General features: G+C 45.8%; 1 protein-coding gene across 1 annotated transcript; it reads right to left on the bottom strand.

Annotated features, from left to right (window-relative positions):
* Positions 1-19409: 19409 nt before the first annotated feature.
* On the bottom strand, positions 19410-25242 carry PFDN4 (prefoldin subunit 4). The gene is made up of 4 exons (XM_075571585.1): positions 25007-25242; positions 22915-23022; positions 21036-21173; positions 19410-19646 (listed from the first exon to the last, which is right to left on the bottom strand). The coding sequence occupies exons 1-4, from the start codon at positions 25028-25030 to the stop codon at positions 19515-19517; spliced, it is 402 nt and encodes a 133-aa protein (XP_075427700.1). The 5' UTR covers positions 25031-25242; the 3' UTR covers positions 19410-19514.
* Positions 25243-25561: the final 319 nt, after the last annotated feature.

Raw genomic sequence — 25561 nt, 5'->3', positions numbered from 1 at the left:
GTTGGCTTTCAATGAACTACATTTCCCGCTTCTGTCCACAAGAGGCGCTCAACGCATTCTGTGCTAAAATACGGCGAATTTATTCTAAGTGCACAAACCTTTCTGAACCCCAATAAAAAGGTTCATTTATATAAGAAATAAATGTTGTTGTATTTGTTTAAAAATATAGGCTCACTTTAATGTTTCTCTAATATAGAAAGAAGATGCAGTATGAATGTACATTTAACCATTACCAGGGAGAATTTAAGGAAGCATACATTTCCTCTAGGATTATTTCAACCCTAAAAGTCCCCTGTTTGGGAAACTGACAGGCGTTTATGAAAATATGGGGTCTTAAAAGAGCAATTCAAGTAATATCCTACACGTGTTTTTTTTTTAAAAATAATAAATCAGTTCTGTAGTATTAGATAATACATACTGCATTTAATTTTTTATTATTGTTCAACCGTTAAAACAATTTTTAATGAGTTTTAATATACAGAGCATCCTTTGATTTATATTGCAGGGTTTAGCCCCTCTCCCCAGTAGTGCAAGATATTTGTAACACTTTCCTGTTTGTTATCATTTGTTGCCAATGTTCCCAGCAGTTTAAGCTGCAAACTGTAACAATAGTTACCTTAGTAATATCAGGATACATTGTAGCTGCTGAGTTACACTGACTGAAGGTTGGATTGAAACGGAAAGACATTCATTTAGTGAACCCTGGCAAGCAGGAATTTTTGCTGATAGGTCACGGGAGAATGAATTGATCGGCAGCTTAGGTAATTAGGTTTCAATAAAGGTAATCAAAGTCGCATATATTAACACATTTAAAGTGCTGCTTATACTGCCTCTAATTCCCAGAAGTAAATATTTGTTACCCCACTGCTATCATTAATAGTAGGGGGACGGGGCGAAATCCCTGTGTATCAGAAGGATGGGGTTCACTGCTCTGTGTGAATGAAAAGACACAACGTTAGAAAGAATTTGAGAATATGCTTGTGAGCTGCCAATGGTTTTTACTTTCTCCCACCTCATCAATTATTTCTGATTTTTCGCTGAATTACTACATTACTGCAGCAGGGAGTTATCACTTACCCGGACCTTTCTATGGCAGGAGGATTGACACAGAATTATGACTTTAATCCCCTGCAAGCTCTCAAGTGCTTAAAAGAACTTAATATCAGTAATCAGGAGTGATATAGGCTGGACCCGAACGCAATTTCTCATCTCGTTATGTTTCATAACATAGCTCTGAATATCTTTTTATTCTAAGGCTCTAGAGGCTTACTCTATCTGATGGATGTTCTGTCCCCCTCAGTGTAAGTGGAAAAATAGAAATGGAGAGGGAATGTGCTCTTCTACAGTGTTGGTTTCAAGTATATGAAAGCAAAACCATCTGTGTTAACCCTTTCCTGTAACACAATTGCTCTGGCACTAAAGGAGTTAATGCTGGGTCAGATTGCTCTGCTGGTAGACCATGCATGATAAGTTATGTGTTGAAGCAGAGCTGCCCATTCATTCCAGACGTGTGCCCTTCTCTCTGTTGACAAAAGGATTTCTCAAAGCTTATGGGATTGCAGTTGGAATAAACTGCACAACTGCAGGATTAGCGCTTCCCGATATTACTGAAGTACTGCGGGAACTGGTGGAGTGTCTAGGATTTGTGTGAGAGACCAGGCACAATGAACGCATTGCTTCCTATATGACTTGTGGGCGTGGGCAGGGCCTTTGCAAAGGTCAACCTGATACCCCACTGCGTTTCAAACTGGATGTCCCATCAAACAAAAGTATAGATGTTTACCATGTGCTTAGAAGACAGAATACACCATTAGTGTTAGCACTCTAGTCCAATAGTCTCACTAGAACCGCAACCTAGAAAGTTTAGCAGCAATCTTAGTCTTTCAATAAGTCAAGTGAATTGGTCATCCATGCTAAGTCTTCATCGTCCATTCTTCGTGGAAAAGTCAATACACAAAAGATTGGACCATGCCTAAATATTGTCCTAAATTGGGTTCATGGGCCTGGACGCTATTCAGATTGCCCGGGTCAAACTACAATTTGGGTCCGGTTAGGTTCAGAGTTTGGTATCTTGAATTTAAGTGGACTTCATTAATGTTGCAGAGACCTGCCAAGCTGATTTATTCTTGCTGTCAAGGATGAACGAAATGAAAGGTTTTCTAAATATGCCACCTGTCTTTAAATCTATGTAAATGTGTAACACTTTAATTGTATATTGATGTAATAGTGTATTTTTGGCTGAAAAAGGAATGATAATCAGTCAGAGCAAAACCAGCAATGCAAAGGTTAAGATCAGAGACTCCACAAGGTATAAAAGACTACTGCTACCCCGAAGCTGCTGACGTCACTGAGGAAGCATTGGCGAAACGCGTCTGACGTTTTTTGGTCTCTACAAGCCACCATAGTGAGGAGGTCTGATTTCACTGGCCCAGCATCTCGCCGTCTGCGCATGCGCATGCACAGCGGAGCAGAGAAGCCTGGAATTGTCTGCACGGGGAAGATAGGCAGCCGGAGGGGGAGGACATAGCCTGTGCACGGGCTCTGGACATCCGCACCACGGCTACCTGCAACCCAAGCCACAGACAGCATACATCTGCCAAGTGGGAACCAGCCGATACAGGACATCACTGCCCAGAAAGGGATCAATTGTGGAACCTGGCGGCATCTCCTTCCTATGCTCGAATTGATCGGTCGCTTGTAAGTTTTAAATCTCAAGTTTTTATTCGTTAATAAATTGTATTGCACTATTTTTTCCCTTTATTTTTTACTAAGGAAGATTTTAGAAGGCATCTCCTCGGCCTCAACCCATCTACCTACACATAGAAGAGAAGACATCTGTTGAGGACACCAACTACAAAAAGAGAAGGAAATACCAATTCAAGTTTTAAGAGTTTTAATGTGAGTGTGTCCCCAGTCAACAAGTTTGAATTAACAATAGCCATCCCTTGTCTTTATTTCTCACCCCTCGCAACCACCCCCCCCCCTTCCCTCCACCCTGATGAAAAAGTGTGCAAAATTCTAAGCTGTCTTTTTTCACTGTGGCCCTTCTCTCTATCTTTTGCCTTGCATATAATACACGTCGTGGAGCCGCAAGCAGAGTGACGCGCCCGAGGACATTCAACCCCTTTTTTCTATTCAAATCCATACAGAGGTTGGTGAATAACCTCTGAAAGACTCAGGCAGCGAGATCACTCTGTGGAAAGGACTGGAACCACAAATTGAACAGTAGGATAATTCTTTCTTTTTTGGCGCAAACTTTCCCCCTTTTTCCCTGGACGCTATTCAGATTGCCCGGGTCAAACTACAATTTGGGTCCGGTTAGGTTCAGAGTTTGGTATCTTGAATTTAAGTGGACTTCATTAATGTTGCAGAGACCTGCCAAGCTGATTTATTCTTGCTGTCAAGGATGAACGAAATGAATTAGGGACCTCGGCTTCTAAAATCGATTATAAACTGTAATCCCAATGTAAAAGCTGTATGAAACTATACAACGACTTGTGATATACTTTTGAGCTGAGTTTCACCCCAATATTTACACCTACACAGTAACACCAATACCCCTCCCTATTCATGCAAAGGAAACCAAAGCCAATTCACGTGGAAGGCCCATTACAATCTCTTAACATTCCAAACCACCGTGCACACAGGAATCTAGAATCTTTGCTGATTCAGGCGCCAAAAATAAACATTGAAAAAAAAAAAAGAGAGCTGTGTATAAAAATCTGACACCTCGGAAATATATATTGTCATGTTGACAGTTGTTACTATTTACCCTGTCAGACAATCAGTAATTGCCAGGAAACAGCCCGGACTGCTGTGTTAACGCATCTGAGATAAAAAAAAATTAAAAAAACAGACATCAATCAGGATCCATTAAGTGTCATAATCAAACAATATTCAATACATGCTGTTAGTACCTTCTGCAGTAATGTCACTTGGTAGGAGCAAGGAAAAAATGGAGTCAACTTCAAGAAGCCATAGTTGAATGCCACTGTAACTTCTTTAAGTCAATAAAATGACCTTTTTTGCTACCCACTGAATTCTCCCTATTTTGGGTGTGGTTGACTCAAATTTTTCATTATTACTACATCTTGGCCAGATTTTTTGTCTCAGCACCCACTCTTGATACGTTTGTAGTGTCCTAGACCCCTGGTCGGGGCATCCCACGGGGCTGGACCTGGATCCTCTATCCTTTGGTAGGGTGTATGAAATCCGGAGGGGATCACCAAAGTGCAGGCACTCCCGGGGTCTTGTAATGTGTACAAATATCATTTTAGTACAGCTGAAACCCGTTATAACGCGGTCCTCGGGGGCCACCCGATCCGACCGCGTTTTCACTGGGGCCGCGCTAATTTTAAAAACAATGGCCGCCGCGCACCCGATCGGAGGTAGGAGTGAGGCGCCGGCCGCCCCAGCACTTCCCCCAGCAGCCCCAGCACTTCCCCCAGCAGCCCCAGCACTTCCCCCAGCAGCCCCAGCACTTCCCCCAGCAGCCCCAGCACTTCCCCCAGCAGCCCCAGCACTTCCCCCAGCAGCCCCAGCACTTCCCCCAGCAGCCCCAGCACTTCCCCCAGCAGCCCGATCCCCCCCACGATCCCCAGCACTTCCCCCAGCAGCCCCAGCACTTCCCCCAGCAGCCCGATCCCCCCCACGATCCCCAGCACTTCCCCCAGCAGCCCGATCCCCCCCACGATCCCCAGCACTTCCCCCAGCAGCCCCAGCACTTCCCCCAGCAGCCCGATCCCCCCCACGATCCCCAGCACTTCCCCCAGCAGCCCGATCCCCCCCACGATCCCCAGCACTTCCCCCAGCAGCCCCAGCACTTCCCCCAGCAGCCCGATCCCCCCCACGATCCCCAGCACTTCCCCCAGCAGCCCGATCCCCCCCCACGATCCCCAGCACTTCCCCCAGCAGCCCCAGCACTTCCCCCAGCAGCCCGATCCCCCCCACGATCCCCAGCACTTCCCCCAGCAGCCCGATCCCCCCCCACGATCCCCAGCACTTCCCCCAGCAGCCCGATCCCCCCCCACGATCCCCAGCAGCCCCAGCACTTCCCCCAGCAGCCCGATCCCCCCCCACGATCCCCAGCACTTCCCCCAGCAGCCCCAGCACTTCCCCCAGCAGCCCGATCCCCCCCACGATCCCCAGCACTTCCCCCAGCAGCCCGATCCCCCCCACGATCCCCAGCACTTCCCCCAGCAGCCCGATACCCCCCACGATCCCCAGCACTTCCCCCAGCAGCCCGATCCCCCCCCACGATCCCCAGCACTTCCCCCAGCAGCCCGATCCCCCCCCACGATCCCCAGCACTTCCCCCAGCACTTCCCCCAGCAGCCCCAGCACTTCCCCCAGCACTTCCCCCAGCAGCCCGATCCCCAGCAGCCCGATCCCCAGCACCCCCAGAGGTAGGGGGGGTGGTGTATGTGTAAAGCTTGCCGGATCGCGCTATAACGGGGTTGAGCTGTACGGAAAAGGATCAATGTTTCAGTCCACTCTTGGACCCGTGACAAACCCTTGATCCTTCCTTGTATTAAATTGATATTTTTATACATTACAAGACCCCGTGAGCAGATATGGGTGAATTTTTGGGAGGGCGGTTTTGAATCCGCAGTGGATTGGCCGGTCCCTTTTGGTCCTGCAGATTTCAGCGGATCAATCTCAAAAAGGGGTGATTCTTTATAATAATAACCAATACAGTCCTCTGATTCCGCAAGCCGTGGATGGATTTCCCGAGCAGGCTGCGAGCAGGGTTATTGCGAGCCGGCTAGGCAGCTTCCTCCATCCTGATTGGCTACATGATCCAGCAGCAGCCAATCAAGAGGAGGTGTCAGGAGCCTGGGCGAGAGTATGTCAGCGCGTGGCAGCGGGTGTCACCACTGTGCCCACTGTTTTTGGAGAAGCCCCCTGACCACCCTAGTTGTGAAGGAAGCACGCAGGGATCAAAGCTGTAAAAAGCTTGCTCTGTTTTAATCCATACGCAGAGCGTGTACAAACATGATGTGACGTTTGGAACCTCGGCGTCAAATTATGCTGCAGACGCCCCCACCGCGACGTCACGCTGCGTCTCAATGCCATGGCAACGTGACGTCCCGTACGACGTCACATTGGTGACGTTGCGGCGTCATTTGACATCGGGATTCCAAAGGAGCAGGAGGGCGGCAGAAAGGAGGCGGCAGACACAGGCAAGTGCCTAGGGTAGGCAAATTTGGCGATCCACCGCTGAAACAGGCTCTTCGGGGGTTTATAGATTCAATATGGCGGACGATTGTGCTGCAGATACTACTTTTTCTTTTTTTGCCTTAAACATACAATTTTCCTTTTTACACGCCACTAAAGAGGCACTCCAAGCTGGTGATTTTTCTGGCGAATTTTCGTCACCACCGGATTGAAGCAAGGGGTGTCCGGCACTGAACCACATTAATTTCAGCTCCGGGGACCCCCTGCTTCCGGAGATACAGACCTACGTAGGGGTGCACCAGTAGCCCCTCTGCTCGTCTAGCAGGGTTCACATGACGGCCGCTTTTCAAAGCTCTGGTGCCCTGTGGGCCAATAGGAAGCCGTGATGTCATCCGGGGCGGCTTCCTATTGGCCCGCGTGACGCAGGAGCTTTAAACTGTGCCAAGATATTGGAACCCCTTACGAATGTCTGTATCTCGGGAAGCAGGGGGTCCCCAGAGCACTCATTTCTCCTTTAACACCTGTGGGGGGAAATATTTCAGCAATATTTTTACGCTTGCACACAAGCGCCTGGTTTATGTAAAGGATTTTGCCGCTTATACAGTACGCTACAATTAATGATGTGCAATTAAGAGCAATATAATTTTTACGGAAACACAGGCAGCACATATTTCAAATAGTATGTACATCACTAATTGAATGTAACACTCCTGAAAATAGTAATGCTAGGAAACAATTATACAATTAATAATTTAAGACACTATATCCTGGAGTTTTGAGTAAATTTATATTGGGTAATATCTCAGTTCACTGATATTCCCTTTTAATAAAGAGTTGTTCTTTGCTTTTGATTACATTTCCACTCCTCTCTTGCAGTTGTATATCCTCAAGGACTGGTGGCTCAATCAGTAGCTCAGTCAAAAAATGGTGTGTGTGGCCTTTTGGAGGGGGGGGGGAAGAGGGTTACTGAGTAATGGCCGAGGAGGGGGGGTGTAACAGGGGGGTGAGAAATACATGAGGAGAGAGGGGTGAATAGAGCAGAGTGAGAAGGTGTAAAAGAGGGGGGGCTCACAGGGCCGCCAACACGCTGGGGGGAGCGCTGGGCCGATGGAAACTACTGAATCTACGGAGTATGTTCACTCATAATGGGGCCTTGAAAAAAAAATTTGCCCGGGGGCCCCCACGTGTCTAGCTACGCCACTGATAGCGATAGTCTTTCATTTTATGTCGGCCTTTTGTTATTTATTAATGTTTTTGCTCTTCTAAAGTGAACCCACTTACCTAGAAAACACTCTGCGTGTCTTAACGCTCATTCTGGTATTATATTTCTGAAGGGGGAGAGAGAGAGGAGAGAGAGAGAGGAGAGAGAGAGAGGAGAGAGAGGGGAGAGGGAGGAGAGAGAGAGAGGAGAGAGAGAGGAGAGAGAGAGGAGAGAGAGAAGAGAGAGAGGAGAGAGAGAGGAGAGAGAGAGGAGAGAGAGGAGAGAGAGAGGAGAGAGAGATTTATTTGTATCTGATTTGGTCACAGGCATTTACAAAAACAAAATGTAAATAACAATTTTCTTTAAAAAAAAAAAAAAAAATCCTCAAGATGTTCATTTTTTTTGTCCTCAATGCAATTGGTTCAATTAGATGTCAATTGTTGATTTAGTATGTTCCCTAATCCTCAGTAATACATGGATCTAACCAGTGGTCTATAGGTAGAGAGGTACTTTCCCCTCGAAAGACTACCTTCTGAAAATAATATGTGATGAAACTTTTGCGATCAGCGGCCTGTAAACTCCAGCAGAGCCTGGGACACCAGAAATGATTGGCCTGTCATGGCAGAAATTACAGTCCGTGCATGAGGAAACGTTATGGGGCGGTCAGGACTTCACCGCTGGAGTGTTGCACAAAAAAAAAGGGATGCCACCTGAGGCTGAGTGTATAGTACTTGCTACGGCGACTGCGACGTTGCGCTGTAGCAAGTGCATGCGCTCTGTCGCGGGTGCCCACGATAGGCGCGTCCGCGGCGGGTGACGTCACGGGGTCGTGATCGGTGGAAGTCAGAGGATTTTTCACTTCCGCAGCGATCTCCGCGTGACGTCAGAGGCACGTGAGCGGTTCAGCCAAGGAGGGCGAACCGCTCATGGCCACGCCTCCCGGTCGCGATCTCTGGTCTTCTGCACTAGAGTGCAGGAATCGCTATAGGGCGGCGACGGCTGACGTCCCGCAGTCACGTCGCCGTCGCCCCAACTATAAACTCGGCCTGAGGCCATCGCGTTTTATCTCCTTTTATTACATAACTAATAATAAAGTGACATAGTAGATGTGTCTCTCTTTTAAAGTGGCAATCCCCCCTGCCACATACACACCTGCTCTCACCCACGCATCCCTGCCACCTCTTCCCCTACTAATGGTGTTAATCTATCTGATTTAATACTGACTAAACTTAAAACTCGTCACACAAATCAAGCATCCCAATAGCCTGCACTCATGGCTATTGTCCCACAGTTACAGTCACCCCTACCACCCATTGTGCCCAAGCACTGCCATCTACAGCACTTATTCCCTCACCTGCTGTCTCTAAGTCTCCCATCATATCACTTAGATTGTAAGCTCTTCGGGGCAGGGATTTCCTTTCCTATTGTCTGATTTCCTATTGTCTGCACTTATTGTATTAGTATAATTCCCTGTACTGTATTCTTTGTGAAGCGCCGAGTACACTTTTGGCGCTATATAAATAAAGATATAGCTATAGATATATAACCACCCTGCTTGTAGTGCTCCTTTAACACAAACCTTTTCAGAGCACTGTCTTATGAACTTGTATCCTGTTTGTTGTCCTCATTCCTCCTGCATTTCCTTACAGCTTAGACTCTTACCTTGAAATGTCTTTGTTTTGTGGGTTTGTAAAGACTTGTGATTTCTGATCCCAGACTCAGCCACCAAAGCTCTGAGTCATCTGTGGATAATGAACTTCATGATCCTCTTGTCTCGGCTTCACCACTTTATTGGGTTACAGTGATAGTTTCTGGCCTTTTGGGGGCTGCCATGTTGAACGTAGCACCAGATTATATGGAAGAAAAAAAAAAGAACGATTCCTGCGCTCCTACCAATTAGGCTAAGATAAAATAATAAAATAATATTCTCATGAAAAAGGGTCTTTTGTTAAACCCTTTGGCCAAAGCATTTGTAAGCCTGCATGCCACGTCAAGGCAACCCGTTTAATGCAAGCACCTACACTATACTGTATATACATGTAATAATTGTCCCATGGACTGGAGAAAAAGGTGTTAAAGCCCTGAAGGGGTTAAATAAAGCATGAGCTTATGTGAGTAGTGCAATTAAAATCTGGCGAAAGCCAGTATCATACTTACCTTTGCTATAAAGGTAAACAGAGTGCACAAATTCCCTGGTGCAAATATAATACAACTTACACATATACATCTCTCTGTCAGCCTTACACATTCACTACCATTCATTGAAGGGTGATGTCCAGACTGACACTGGGGTGTATTATACCTGCACTAATTGGGAAATTGGTAGGGGCTCAGTAACTGCTATGTAAAGCAGATGAGCCAATAAACCTACCCTTATGACGTTTCAGAGATACCAGATGATATGATAGCACAGGGGTCTGCAACCTTTCCAGGAAGGAGAGCCCTTTTTTTTTTTTTCCTATAACAAAATATTTCCAGAGCCGCAATACATGCATGACTATAATTACACCAAGACAATCACATACAGGATACATACATATGCTGTATAGACACGCTCTCCTCTCACCCTCACCTTTCTCTCTCTCCCCCCATCATCTCCTCTCACTCAATTTCTTCCCCCCCTTCCTCTCTATTCTCCCCCCCCAAATCTCTTTATTCTTCCCCTCCTCCTCCTCTATATTCTTCCCCCTTCTCTCTCTCTTCTCCCCCCTCCTCCTCTTCATCCTCTCTATTCTTCCCCCTTCTCTCTCTTCTCCCCCCCTCCTCCTCTCTATTTTTCCCCCTTCTCTGTCTTCTCCCCCCCCCTCCTTATCCTCCTCTCTATTCTTCCCCCTTCTCTCTCTCTTCTCCCCCATCCTCCTCTCTATTCTTCCCCCTTCTCTCTGTCTTCTCCCCCCCCTCCTTCTCCTCCTCTCTATTCTTCCCCCTTCTCTCTCTTCCTCCCCATCCTCCTCTCTATTCTTCCCCTTCTCTCTCTTCTCCCCCCTTCTCTCTCTTCTCCCCCCCTCCTCCTCTCTATTCTTCCCCCTTCTCTCTCCTCCCCCCCTCCCGCCTCCTCCTCTCTATTCTTCCCCCTCTCTATTCTTCCCCCTTCTCTCTCTCTTCTCCCCCCCCCCTCCTCCTCTCTATTCTTCCCCCTTCTCTCTCTTCTCCCCCCCTCCCTCCTCCTCCTCTCTCTTCTCCCCCCTTCTCTCTCTTCTCCCCCCCTCCTCCTCTCTATTCTTCCCCCTTCTCTCTCTCTTCTCCCCCCCTCCCGCCTCCTCCTCTCTATTCTTCCCCCTCTCTATTCTTCCCCCTTCTCTCTCTCTTCTCCCCCCCCCTCCTCCTCTCTATTCTTCCCCCTTCTCTCTCTCTTCTCCCCCCCTCCCTCCTCCTCCTCTCTATTCTTCCCCCTTCTCTCTCTCTTCTCCCTCCCCTCCTCCTCTCTATTCTTTCCCCTTTTCTCTGTCTTCTCCCCCCCCTCCTCCTCTCTATTCTTCCCCCTTCTCTCTCTCTCTTCTCCCCCCCCCCCTCCTCCTCCTCTCTAGCAGCAGCCGGGAACGTGGAAGTGTTGCCCAACCTCTGGCCAGGCTCAACCTCTAACGCCGGCTGGTCACCCGGACAGAGGCCCATCTGTTTACTAACAGAGCCGGGGGGTCGCAGACCCATGCTAGAGCAATGCCAAGCAAACTGCCACGCCGACCTTCCGCCTGAAGCACCAATAGAAAGTCACGGTCATTGGGGCACACCGTCTTTATTCTGCGACATATTTTAGGGAGAACAACTGTAACTACCGTACGGAGCAGGGGGCTTCCAAGGGCTGAACATTGCACATTTCAGCAGCCGGGGAACCCCCATTTCAGATAATATAAAACAAATAAAAGCTATATCTATTCTGGAGAGGAATTAGCTGCTTTAAGAGATACAGGGGCATATTACTAAGCAGTGCTAAATGGTCGGGCACCTTATGGCTCGTTGAATTGAATGGACAGTAAAGTTTCTTACTGGTTGTTAACCTCTCGAGTGCCCGAGTACCCCAGCCCCTTCCGCACATCATGACGCAAATGGAAGAGGAACCCTCTTCTGTTCCTAGATCCTGTCCAGATCAGCACAAACCACGATCTCCCCTAGAAAGGCCGAGCTCAACACCAATGACAGCCACGACGCCACGGGGACCTCCTGAGCGGCGGATCCCAGGACATGGTGGCTACACCATGGGGAACTCAAAGGGTTATGTAAATATCCCCCACACGGTCCCATTGGCATGTCAATTACCGCATTATGTTTCAATATATCACAAAATATTCTGTGGCGCAACATTCCAGGAAATAAAAATAACCACTGGTGAGCACATTCACATGTCTCGGGCAGGTCTGCAACCCTGCTTTTCCCCATTATCTCTTAGCATACAGTGCTTGCACTGCAGTCAAGGATTCTGGGTAATGACATGCAAATGAGCACAGTGTCACTTTTTACTTCTAATCCATTTTAACATATACCCCTTTAAACTTATGCCTGCTACATTACACAGCATGGGTTACAGAAGTGTAGAGTCTGTAAACCTGCTCACAGACAGCTATTTCGACCTTTTGGGTCTCACCATTGTGAGGATGGTAATACCGGCAATATGAAGTTGGAATAGATTTCAACCACACATTATATAACTTATGGTGGGTAAAAAGGTGACAAAGCCCCTCCACTACATTGTACAGCAAATAAAAATATCATTTGTGAGCACATTCGCATGTCAGACAGGTCTGCATTTCTGCAGAAGGAAAGAGGGGGGAAAAAATACATAGTGTAGTATATATTGTTAACTAAAAACAACATTATTTCAACTATGTCATTAAAAGTGATGGAGAAGGCAAAACGGCTGCTAGTGAGAATCGGCGCCTGTACCCCAAAGTGCAACCGCGGGTACCGAGCAGATAAGCCAAAAAGCATCTTCATATTGTGAGCGCGACTAACAAATATAAGAGAATTGTTTCTAGTATTTCCCCGTATTTTGCCTTATCCGGTTGCCGTGAGGTTCCTGAACATGCATTCTGGAGGCGAGCGGCCGCGCCGATCGCACGTTTATATCAATGGGGGGAAAAAACACACAGTATAATCTTTTTTTATCACATTTTCCCAATACACAACTCCAGCCCCCAAGGGCCAGCAACAGGTCAGGTTTTCAGGATATCTCTGCTTCAGCACAGGTAGCTCAATCAAACATTGAGCCACTGAGTGAGCCACCTGTGATGAAGCAGGGATATCCTGAAAACCTGACCTGTTGGAAGTTCTTGAGGACTGGAGTTGGCTACCTCTGGTTTAGTGATACACACACAATATTAACCTATTCTCCTGCAGGGAAAGAGACATGTATTGCATAGCTGCATTCTTGCTGGTCATTTGTGTCGTTTGTAGATTAAAATCCCATTTTCACATTGTATCCCTACTCAATCTTTAAGTAATATCCCAAACTCTCTAGAGCAGGGGTATTCTCAACTCCAGTCCTCAAGACCCCCCCCCCCCCCCCCAACAGGTTGGGTTTTCAGGATACCCCTGCTTCCACACAAGTGGCTCAATCAGAAGCTCAGTCTAAGGGCCTCATGCAGAGAGCAGCGCTAACAGGGAAAGCGGCATGTTTTGCCGAATTCTGCCTTTAGAAAGGCAGATAATGGCGAGATTTTAAAAAAGCGCCATTTTTTTTTTCCTGAAACTCGCCAGTGTTTAAAACGGCCGTATTCAGAGAGCCGCGAACACCATCTAGTGGCTGTTCGCGCCAAAAAAATGGCGAGATTTTCTACATTTTGCTTCTCCACCAATAAGCTGGCTCTCGGCGGCCGGTGGGGCAGAAAAAAAAAAACTCGATTTTTTTCCCACTAGTTTCAACAGCGCTCATATCGCCGGTTGAAACTCTCCATATGCAGAAAGGATTCTAAATGCAGTTTTATGCCCTTTCTGCATATGGAGAATAAAACTCTCCATTAAAGCTACATTTTATTCCCCTCTCCAATTTTAAATAGCGCTGCTCTCTGCATGAGGCCCTAAGACTGAGCCTCTGATTGAGCCACCTTTGCGGAAGCAGGGATTGATTGAGCCACCTGTGCGGAAGCAGGGATTGATTGAGCCACCTGTGCGGAAGCAGGGATTGATTGAGCCACCTGTGCTGAAGCAGGGATTGATTGAGCCACCTGTGCGGAAGCAGGGATTGATTGAGCCACCTGTGCGGAAGCAGGGATTGAATGAGCCACCTGTGCTGAAGCAGGGATTGATTGAGCCACCTGTGCTGAAGCAGGGATTGATTCAGCCACCTGTGCTGAAGCAGGGATTGATTGAGCCAGCTGTGCTGAAGCAGGGACTGATTGAGCCACCTGTGCTGAAGCAGGGATATCCTGAAAACCTGACCTGTTGGGGGGGGGGGGGGGGTCTTGAAGACTGGAGTTGAGAACCCCTGCTCTACAGTACAACATCTGTATGCTTCTGAACAGTTAGTCGTACAATGGGAATGAAAATGCTGATGTAGCCTGAAACAGTCCAATGATTAACATGTTTTTAATGAGGACAGTGAGACATATTGATTCTTTGTGCAGTAAAACGTCCATCCCCTTAGGTGCACGGCCATTAGCCAAACACCGAATGGTACAGCTTGCATTCCCTTTACCAAAGAAAATCTGCTGACAGCAGCATGGCCTGGGTATTAACGCAGCAATGTAATTTGGTTCTCATCATTACGACTTTTATTGGCACCTGCAAGCATAGGAGTATTGAGTGTATAATAATGCTATCAAACAAAGGCCAATAACTGACACACACCAGAGGGGTTTCTTCACCGTACATCACAAGGATTTGTTAGGGTTTCTACCGCTACAGTGTTAGGAATGGTAATAATTCCAGGACTGTGGTCCTTTCTTGTCACAATTAAAAGGCAGAAATGTATTCCTTTCCAACAGAAGTCGTTCGCTGTAATGGCAGCAACGGTCTCTAGGACATTTGGTTGCGGCTGTTTTGCTGCGACCAAATCTCTGCCGGCGTTTAGCCGCTACTCACTTTGCCGCTGGGACCTTTGGCTGCCAAGGTAAGTCCCTAACCTTACATTAAAAACCCCTAATCTAATGCTATCTCCTACCTTAAAAACCTTCACCCCTTACCCTAAAAACCCTATGCTTAACACCCTACCCTAACCGCTAATTGAACCCTTAAATTAAATGACCTTACTGGAGAAGCAGACGGCGGGGGAGCGTTCAGCTGCAGCGCAGCCCTCTGCGGCCGAACGCCGCCGCAGACTTGGTCGCTGCGAGATGACTGCGACGAAGATGTCCCATTCCAGCCAGCAACGCGTTGTATGCTACACCAACACACGGCTCGCAGTAAGGCTGAAGGAGCGGCTCAGTGAGTAAAGGCGCGAAAGCTAAAAACAATGACCACGTGTGAAGCAGGGGGAGCCTGGTTCAAACCGCGGTGTCGGCTCCTTGTGACCTTGTGTAAGTCACTTTATCTCCCTGTGCTTCGGGCGCCAAAAACATAGATTGTAAGCTCTGCCAAAAAGTCCTATGTACAATAACTCTGCAACTATCGTGTTACTCTATTCCTGACATTAGTTACCTGGCAGCTTACTGTTCTAACATTCACCTATTTAACTATCCATTTATATTTACAACTATATACAAATGGGTCCTCTCCTCGGCTCCTCTTCCAGAGGTCTGAGGCAACGGTCCCTAACGTTCACCAACGGTCCCTAGAATCCTACGGCTCATTTCTCTTGTCTCTGGGTGAGACGGGGCGGGGCTAAACTCCTGCCTGGTGATTGGCAGAACTCCATCACCAGGGTGGTTGACTAGAACACTCCTTTAACCCTATATAGTAACCCCAATAGGGAGGGGGTCACACATGCATCTGGTAACTCCTCCCTTTCGACGCTAGAATTGCATGATAGAGCGCAGAAAGGAGCCCAATGCCTCAATACAAAAGGAATTGCCTTGTTAAATAGCTATCTGTACTTACGGTAGCCCTAATTACACTGCGAAATACTTTGGAGAGGAGAGAGAATATACAAATCAATGCCATGTTATCCTTATATATGCACACAGACTTTATAAACTCTCTATGGACCTGTGCCTGATAATCTCATTATGTGATGCCCGTGGCACATTGGAGATAACGTGCCTCTCTCCTAAGGTCACACACAGCCATCACTCACATTTGAACTTTATTCACCCTCCCATGAAGCATCTTTAATGACTTTTACATGCTCTTTTGTTCTACATTCAATCCTCATGATTGGACATCACATTACATTCTTGTGCTATACACCCAACGCCAACTGTGTCGGACATGTGAACAGATTTATTGGTGACATAGCTAAGCAGATTATGACCCTGGAAGTACTACCCAATCAGCACTATACTGAGCCTGCATGAAATATACGATTTATTTCTCTTTTTACACCCGACAGCATAATTAGCATCTTTTATAGCCCGGAGACACATACTTGGTAGTAATGTAGATACCCTTAGAAATGGCATTATTAATGCAGGGGTGCTTTAATGCTTCGAGGAATAAATGTGTAGACATAAATAACAATAATACATATAATGCTAAAAATAAAATTAACTCAAGAATTCCCTTGATCTAATTCTATACAAGAGAAACGTACCGCTCTACCTGGAAATCTGAAAGGTTTCTTTTTGAACGCGTTTATGCTGAAGGACTCGACTGAATATTGGAGGGTCAACTTTTGCACTCAGTCGATTATTTGGCACTGGGTCCTCAGCAGTTTTCTCCCTAAGGGTTTCTAATGTCAGAACCAATACAAATCACAAATATGTAAAAATATATATATATATATAAATAATATATCTAAGGCAATTATCTAGGGAAAAGAGTCCTTTAAATGTAGATCATAGAGAAGTAGCAGATATGATGCTCATCTACATAAACAGCAACGTAGCACAGAAAAATGAACCTTACAAGTGTGCTCTGGCGAGCTTGTGTATCATGTGTGTTATATTTTCCTGTCCCCTCACAGTTTTAGGTCCTCTATTTCAGGGGGGTGCAAACTTTTGAAATGCCAGAGACAAGGCAATTGACGAATTGCGTGCTCCCCCGGCATTTAATTTACATGTTGTGGGGAAACGTGCGGTGCCTCTGTAAGCACACACCCCTCCCCCCCCCGGAAATGTTGTGCCCACCAATTTGCGCACCCCTGTCCTAGATCATGGTGACATCAGAAGTGCACATTTACATTGTAACGCAGGGGGTGGGCAAATCCAGTCCTCAAAAGCTACCAACAGGTCAGGTTTTCAGGATGTCCCTGCTTCAGCACAGGTGACTCAATCAGTGCTCAATGAGCCACCTGTGCTGAAGCAGGGACATCCTGAAAATGTGACCTGCTGGTAGCTCTTGAGGACTGGGAGTTGGCTACCCCTGTTTTAAAGGAAAATGCCAAAAACAACAAATAAAAAACACACACACGGGATGAATAGAGAGGAAAAGAAAGCGTGCTGCACTGGGGTTTTATAATGAGCTGGCGCTGCTGTTGCTTATTTGTAACATTCATTCCAAGTGAGGAATTACAATCCCCACCCCCCCAAAAAAAGCAATGCTTGTTAAAAATAAGCGTTTGGACATAAACATCTCCATAAACCATTAGTTAAAGAAGGTATCAGATTGTCTGTAGCACGGGCAACTGCATCAACTTCCATTTCCCTCCACCAATAAATTGAGAGGGGAAAATCATGCAGGCTTGGTTTTCTCTACCTAGTATTTAGTATGTCAATTTGGGTTTGATGACAATGTATGCCAGGCACGTAAAACCAAGCAGCGATGCTGCATTTGCAAAGTGGTATTGGCATACAGCACAGGACTAAAATCTCCTAACTCCATCCGTGCAGCTGAGATGCTTCTCTGACCTCCAACTGTGAAGTGGTTACCAATTGTTTTTTTTTAAAACAGGAGTTCCCCAGGCATCTGTGAAGGGTTAGAAACAAAGAAGAAAAGGGGGAGCACAGATGGAGATACACTGAATGACAGTTTAACAACTCTGGGATATAGGTCCCCAAGTTAGTGGATGGGCTGATGGTAGAGTGTATAATATCAAAAAAATACTTACACGGCCTTGTGTAAGTGTTATCTCATCAAGGTTTCTTTTCTTTATCTTCTTTCTGTGTCTTCCTTAAACTGGATCTCTTTTCTTCTTCTTGAGTCTTGATGGTAGATTCTTCTGATGACCAGCTGCTTTTCTCAAGTGATGTGTCCCTCAAAAGGTATTGATAACAAAGAAAAGCATCAGGGATGGTATAATTCCCGAGGGGCCATAATTTATAATAAGGTGATAACAGGGATATAAGTAAATGCAGAAAAATAATACTGCGTGCACTCACACGGGCAAGTGTGAGTGGACTTTTTTAGGAGGGTATCTCTATTTTCACACCACCCCAAATATAGGGGAACGAAAACAATGGATAATCCTATGAAAAAGAAAGGATATAAAAGTTAAAGGGAATGGGGAAGGAATATAACATAATATAGTACTCACACGGCCACGTGTGAGCCCCCACTTGGAATGGTCTCTTTTCTTGATATCTCAATGCTGTAGTTTTTTCTCCCGGATGAAAGAGAGTGCGTGCAGATCCAAGTGGAAAAAAAAAATGCTTTATTTTAAAACACATATAAAACAGAAAAGCCCTTAGGTCTAACACCGAGGGGTCTAAAAGTCTAAAAACGCCCGTCCGTTTCCAGAAGATATATATCCAGGGCGCGTACGGAACCTGAGGAAGCCCAAGAAAGGGCGAAACGCGTTGTTCTAACCTTTGAGCCATTTTGTACCAGTGAGGCCACCGTCTAGAAGCAGGGCAGAGGAGCTAAGGACTGTACCCGGACGCGGATTAAGTTTGCCTGCGCACCACGCGCCCTGGTTATATATCTTCTGGAAACGGACGGGCATTTTTAGGACTTTTAGACCCCTCGGTGTTAGACCTGAGGGCTTTTTTGTTTTATATGTGTTTTAAAATAAAGCATTTTTTTTTCCACTTGGATCTGCACGCACTCTCTTTCATCCGGAAGAAAAAACTACAGCATTGAGATATCAAGAGACCATTCCACGTGGGGGCTCACACGTAGCCGTGTGAGTACTATATTATGTTATATTCCTTCCCCATTCACTTTAACTTTTATATCCTTTCTTTTTCATAGGATTATCCATTGTTTTCGTTCCCCTATATTTGGGGTGGTGTGAAAATAGAGATACCCTCCTAAAAAAGTCCACTCACACTTGCCCGTGTGAGTGCACGCAGTATTATTTTTCTGCATTTACTTATATCCCTGTTATCACCTTATTATAAATTATTGCCCCTCAAGAATTATACCATCCCTGATGCTTTTGTTATCAATTCCTTTTGAGGGACACATCACTTGAGAAAAGCAGCTGGTCATCAGAAGAATCTACCATCAAGACTCAAGAAGAAGAAAAGAGATCCAGTTTAAGGAAGACACAGAAAGACGATAAAGAAAAGAAACCTTGATGAGATAACACTTACACAAGGCCGTGTAAGTATTTTTTGATATTATACACTCTACCATCAGCCCATCCACTAACTTGGGGACCTATATCCCAGAATTGTTAAACTGTCATTCTGTGTATCTCCATCTGTGCTCCCCCTTTTCTTCTTTGTTTCTATATTTCCTAAGTATCCTGGATAGATCCTTCATGGGGTTTATTGTCATAGACGGAGACCGCAAAACAGATGAGAACCTTTTAGGACTCATAAGGTTGTGTTGTTTTATTAAGAATAAGCAAGTTTTTCTTATTCACCAAACTGTGGGGTAGCGCCCGGGCTTTTTCCTTTATATCTGTGAAGGGTTCCCTGCAATTTTTATGTCATTTGAAAATTGTTAACAAATACAGAAGAATTTACAATACATCTGATCTCAGACGCGCTATTAGAGAGGGCTTGGGGTTTCTCAGAACATAATTATAGGGTTCCTAAGATAAAAAGCACTGTGCTATGTTAAAACAATGCCATGCGGGCCCCTGCAGAAGATAGAAATAGTGCAGACATCACGTTCGATAGATTGCGTGCCGAAGCACTTCTGCTTCAAGTTTATTTTTGCAAATAATAAAAAACAAGAGGGGGGGGGGGCGGGGAGAAAACGAAACAAAGAATTTTAATTATTTAGCTGTCTTCCGCCTCCAGATTTATGTTGTTGCCGAACTTGGCATAGAGCAGAACTTTGAGGTCCGCAAGCACTTGATGGATGGATGCCACTCGGGACTGTAAAGTTGCAATTTCTTCTTTTAATCCTTCCTGGTGAGGAGAAGAGAAAAAGAAAGAATGGAAAACAAAGTGGGAGAAAACAGTGTGTGCAATCAATAAAAACAACCAAGACAAGGCTGTTACATGTTACTTAAATTATACAAGCCAAATGCAAGTAACTTTCAAGGGAGGTTTCCATCCGAAGGACACAAGGATCCTCTCTTGAGATTGGAGGAAAGGAGGTTTCACCAACATCAAAAAGGAAGCTGATCTTTACAGTAATGGCAGTCACAATCTGGAATGTAAATACCGATGGAGACTGACGGCAGATACAACAGAAATCTTTAGGAAAAGGTTGGACATCTTTTCAGAAAATGGGGATATGTCAAATAGGTAAAAACATGGGAAGGATGTTCAACCTTTAATGCCACGACTGGAGTTTAGAAGGAATTAATTTTTTTCCCCTTACGATATATGATAATTGTCTAATGTTTCACCTTTTGGGGGTTTGTTGGTCTTCTGGATCAATTGAAATGCAAATATAGGATGAGTATTTCAGTCGACTAAACGAAAAATAGGCTGAACTTGATGAGCATACGTCTTTGCAGCCTCATCTACTATGTAACCATGAATACAGATTCTGAGTTAGCAAAAACCACTGATATTACAAAGATGGAGCACTAGTTTATTTCTTTGATAACAGTTTATATTATAAATAACTAGTTTACCACCACACCTAGTTTCATGTCTGATATATATATATATCTATATCTGTTCTTAAAGTGGTAATCAAAGCCTCATGATAAAAATCATAGTTTATTTGTTTTATATCTACGTGGTTACGTGCACAAGGTTCTGGTCAATATAGCCATGTTACAAATGTGGACAATATGAACACTGAATCCAAAACCTAATGTAGTTGAAATCATCAAATAGCAAATTCCTGTCTGCTGAGGTGAGCTCATTGCCAGGTAAAATCAGTTATAGAGAAAACACATTTTTTTGGTACTGAAAAGTCGCATTAGCAAGAAAATTGAGCCGATATGGGCAAGTCGAAAGGACCAATTTGATAAGAATATAATATACCAGGTAAAACAAATGGAGTTACACATATTGTTGACAAGTTCTCAGAAGGCACTAGTATAAAGTGTTTGGCATAAAATCACAGTATGTAATCCAGGCAAGCATTTGTATTCGACAACTTAATGACTAAATAAGTTTCAAAGCAGCTGACCAGACACCACAATCTTGAAGTTTATTGAATAAGCCCCAATATATTTATTTCCCCTCCCACTATAATAAAGAACAGATGGGATACCAGCACTTCTAATAAATAATTAAACTCATGGATAGAGTGAATAGTGCAATAGGGGTAGGCGTAAAACTCTCCCACTATAACCAACCTATAATGTGTTTCAGGCAACTGAACCGGTTACAAACCTTTGCTGCTTCCAACATCTCCTGTGTCTCTTCCTGGGAATGACTTATGAAAACATCACCAATCTGATAAGGTACCAACAGGGAATCATCCAACATCATTATGTCATCACACGCATCTTCCAGGTTCTGAAGGTGTTTCTATAAATACAAAACAGATTCTGAACACCGGGGGCTCGCTTCTGTGTCACTATCCACACTTATTGTCTGCGGCTTAACCACTGTATGACATGTGAGAATGGGATGAACGTTTGGGGGCCTGTGCAGATCTGCCCATGGGGTTTCTACCTTTGAACAATGTAGTGTAACAAATACTGTACCAGCATGATTCTGTGACCTTTCCAATAGCTTTTGGTTTAAAGCAGCAATTCATTCAATTTGTACCATAGGTTTAAAGCACCCTGCTCCTCGAGATACAGGCCTCTAAAATGGGGGTTCCGGTATCTTGGCAAAGTTTAAAGTGCCCGTGTCACGCGGCCAATAGGAAGCCGGACCGGATGACGTCACGGCTTCCTATTGGCGCGGGAGCTTTGAAACACCGCCATTACGTGAACCCTGCTAGCCAAGCAGAGTGGTCACCAGCAACCCCTACAGAGGTATCTCTTAAAGCAGGGGGTCCCCAGAGCTGAAAATAATAGGGTTCAGCTCTAGAGACCCCCTGCTTCAATCCTACATAAAAAATAAAATAATAATTGCCAGCTTCGATTGCCTCTTTACGGTTCAAATCCCTGAACAGCTCAGATTAAAACCCAGGCCAAAGTCAAGCACTGTTATTATATTTTGTCTCCTTAAAATTAGACATTTTATCAATACAACAAAATAATTATATCCCGTGATTGAAACTGGTGGCCGTTTAACATTCCCCTAAAAACGATATAAGCCTTTTTTATGCCCCCGTGACCCTGCAATCCATACTAACATAATTGAGCAATTTCACAGTGGCAAGTTCCAATATTAACCATTTGTAGGGCACATAGTGACAGATAGATATCCTTGGAATGTTTCAAGGCTACGTCTTAAGGCTCTGTCCTTTCATTACATGAAGCCACCGTGGTGGGAAGTGGTAGGAAATTAACACGTACGCCAGGTATGCAAGGGTTCTAATGTTTATATACTTCAACTCAATATTTCCTCATATTAGAGCTGCAAACATCACCAGTTTTGCAGCTTAGTTTTACTTACTATTTTCATGGCAGTAGCCTGCTGCAGAATATATTAATTGACTAATTATTTTAACAATGTTACTGATGCAAATTAAGCCCCATGGGAGCAGGATAAGTATTTTTTTTTTAAACACAAGTTTGTACTGGAGCAGCAGTGCGCAAACTGGGGGGCGTGGGGTTTAAAGAGGCCCAGCGCGCTTCCCGGAGGGACTTAAATTAAGTGCCGGAGAAGCAGTGAAGGCCTCTGTAAACCTTATTTACCGTGATTCAGTCGGCATCTGGAGACACGTCGCCATGGCAATGTGGCGTCAAATGACGCCGCGATGCTATGGCAACGTGACGTCACGACACCCAGACGCTAGGAACCAGGATGAGGAGGAAAGGAGGGGGCGCGCGGAGAGGAAGACAGATTGCGTTACCCTGTACTGTAGTACTGAAAGAAGAAAACTGAACACCAGTTTTTTTCAACAGGGATTCCTAAAAGGTTCCTTGCAAATTTCAGGTCATTTGAAAATTGTAACGAAAAAAGAAGAATTTAGAATACATCTTACCTCAGACGCACTATAAGAGAGGGTTGGGGATCCCTACAATGCATCTGATCTCAGATGCACTATTAGAGAGGGTTGGGGTATTTCAGAACATAATTATAGGCTTCCTTAACCAAAAAAAAAGTTAAACACTTTATAAAATTATATGCAACATTGTGGACTCTACATTACCTTTTTAACTTCGATTTCTTCCTTTAGTTCAGTTACTCTGCTTGTATGTCTGGCAAATTTGTTAATTCTCTGTTGGTCCTCAAATGTAACATTGACATCCTCTGCAGCCTGCACACACAAATACAGCAGGGCTGGCATTCAGCAAAGTTTGGATGTAGAAAAGTCAGGCATTCATCTATCAATATAGCTGGTGATTTAGCAGAGACCTTTATCAAGATTATAGTGAGGGTAGATAGGGTAATCGGGTATAGGATAGGGTAATCAGGGTAGGGTAATAATACAGAGATTTTGTTCGGTGCTTAGACATTGGTACAGGGGTACAAACACCAGTCCTTATCCCTGTATCAGCACAGGTAGCTTCATCAGTGACCCAGTCATTATGACTGAGCCACCTGGGATATCCTGAAAATCTGACCTGTTGCTGGCCCTTGAGGGTTGGAGTTGGCCTCCCCTTCATTAATACTTTTACATATTGGAGGTGAATTATGCATGTAACAGTTATTGTTGTTATAATTTGCATAGACATTGTTGACTCTACACTTGGAGGAGGGGATCTGTAAGCAGAGATGCGGTGATACAGGCCCCGAGGTCCCTGAGAAATAACTCTATTTTCACATTGTCTCATTAACATTTAAATTGTCTTTATTTCTCAGATCTGTTCAGTACCTCTCCACATCTTGTATAGGATTTAAAAAAAAATTTCCTCCAACTGGCGCTATACTAAATAGGGTACTGCCTTCCTCTCCCCAACAAATTTCAGGGTGTGGACAAACTTTGTAAAAGCTTCAAAAAGTTATTTTTTTAAAAAGTCAACAGAACTGGCAAATTCTGCTAGGTGCGCGAATTTAGGAAAACAGTGTGTAACAGAGTTTTAAAAGCGCTATACGCTTCATTTATTGTACATTTGTAGCGTGTATATTGAGGGCCCCTTTCACTCCCTGGATCCGCTAAGCTTCTACCTTTTATCAATAGGCGAGCATCACTCAAACAGTCTCGCTCACGTGAAACGCAACCTAGTCCATTCAAAGCGAGCGTCACATGAAAAGGCAATCTTGTTTATTTGTGGTACGCTTCACAGAACGAAAGGCAACGGCCTCCGTTTGAGCGGAGTCTTGCTCAAGGAAAGGCAGCCTCACTCATATGGGGAAAGTCTGCCCTCCATTCACATGCACGAGAGGTGCATCTCGCTGTGTGTTTCTTTACGGATATGTCTCGCTTACTAAAAGGTTGTCACATTCACTGGAGTCCCACGCACGGACAGGCAGCCACACTCGTATGGGGGGGACTCTCCCACGGATGGCGGCGAATCGCCCTTACTGAAACAGTCATTATTTAGGGTGAGTCCGTCCCCATGAGAAGGCAGCGTCCCTGACACAGGACGGGTCCCCCTCGCTATAAGGCCTCGTCCAGGGTGGCGCTGAGCGGCGAGCTTACGCTGGCCGAGATGAAACCCATTGCGGCCAGCGTGAGCAAGCAAATTTGAATTTGCCGCTCGCAAGCGCGTCACATGAGCGGTTCTCCCAATGAGGGCGAAACAGCTCCGCGAAGTCGTGGCCACGCCCCCAGGCGAGCGCGCGCCTAGCCACCCACGAATCACCCAGCAGGGCGCAGCGCACGAGCACCAGCGCGCCCATTCCCTGCCTAGCCACAGCCTAAGGCAGCCTCCCTGACAGAGGACGGGTCCCCCTCGCTATAAGACAGCCTCCCTGACGCAAACGAGTCCAGCTCACTATAAGGCAGGCTCCCTGACATAGGACAGGTATCCTTCGCTATAAGGCAGCCTCCCTGACAGTATAGGCCCCCTCGCTATAATGCAACCTCCCTGACACAGGACAGGTCTCCTTCGCTATAAGGCAGCCTCCCTGACACATGACGAGTCCCCACAAGTCACACTGACTCCATTCTCATGGAGTATTCGGGCCTCAGCCCCCTGCCAGCCACTCCGTGCGGCCCAACCCGCCTGTCACAATCACCGGCGGCGCCCACCGCCCGCCACCCCTTCCCCGGGGACTGAGACACCCCCGCCCCGGGGACTGAGACACCCCCGCCCCGGCCCGCGCCGCCTCACACCCGTCGGACCGCGCGGCCTCACCGCTTTCTTCATGGTGACCGCCATCTTGGGACTGAACCAACTTAACCCCTGTGTGGGGGGGAGAGCAGTTATTTAGAGCGGCCTCGCGCCCGGCACTCTCCTCCGTGACGGGGCGGCGTAGGTTAGGGGTGGTGGTGTGGTGTTGTGGCGGCTTCTTCTCTGTGCTTTATCCCAGAGCTGTGAGTTTTTCAGGAGGAGGGGAGCTAACCAGATGGTATGGTCCGCTCATTAAGGGGCTACTGAATAAATATCCACCGACCTTAAAGCTGCAGGGACTGGTGTGTGTGACATGCAGGGGATGTCCGCTAGATGGCGATATATAGCATATAAAAAATTACTTGTGAGCACATTCAGGTGTCAGCAACCCTGCCCTTCACCATTATCACATAGCATACAGTGCTTCCACTGCAGCAAGAGATTCTGGGAAATGACATGCAAATGAGCACACAGTGCCACCATTTGCCTCAAGACCACATTACATGGTTAAACCCTTAAGCCAATGCATGCTGCTTTTAAACATAGCCTGGGGTGAAATGTGTGTGTGTGTGTGTGTGT

The sequence above is a fragment of the Ascaphus truei genome, chromosome 15 (assembly GCF_040206685.1).
Source record: "Ascaphus truei isolate aAscTru1 chromosome 15, aAscTru1.hap1, whole genome shotgun sequence".
Lineage (NCBI taxonomy): Eukaryota > Metazoa > Chordata > Amphibia > Anura > Ascaphidae > Ascaphus > Ascaphus truei.
This window is presented reverse-complemented; position numbering and strand designations above follow the sequence as displayed.

Bases quoted from the DNA above. Each gene is read 5' to 3' on its own strand.
- PFDN4 (XM_075571585.1), bottom strand. From the start codon at position 25,030: ATGGCGGTCACCATGAAGAAAGCG. The intron at 23,023-25,006 runs GTGAGGCCGCGC...TTGTGTGTGCAG, and splicing joins CGGTCACCATGAAGAAAGCG to GCTGCAGAGGATGTCAATGT. The intron at 19,647-21,035 runs GTTTGTAACCGG...TCTCCTCACCAG, and splicing joins AGATGTTGGAAGCAGCAAAG to GAAGGATTAAAAGAAGAAAT.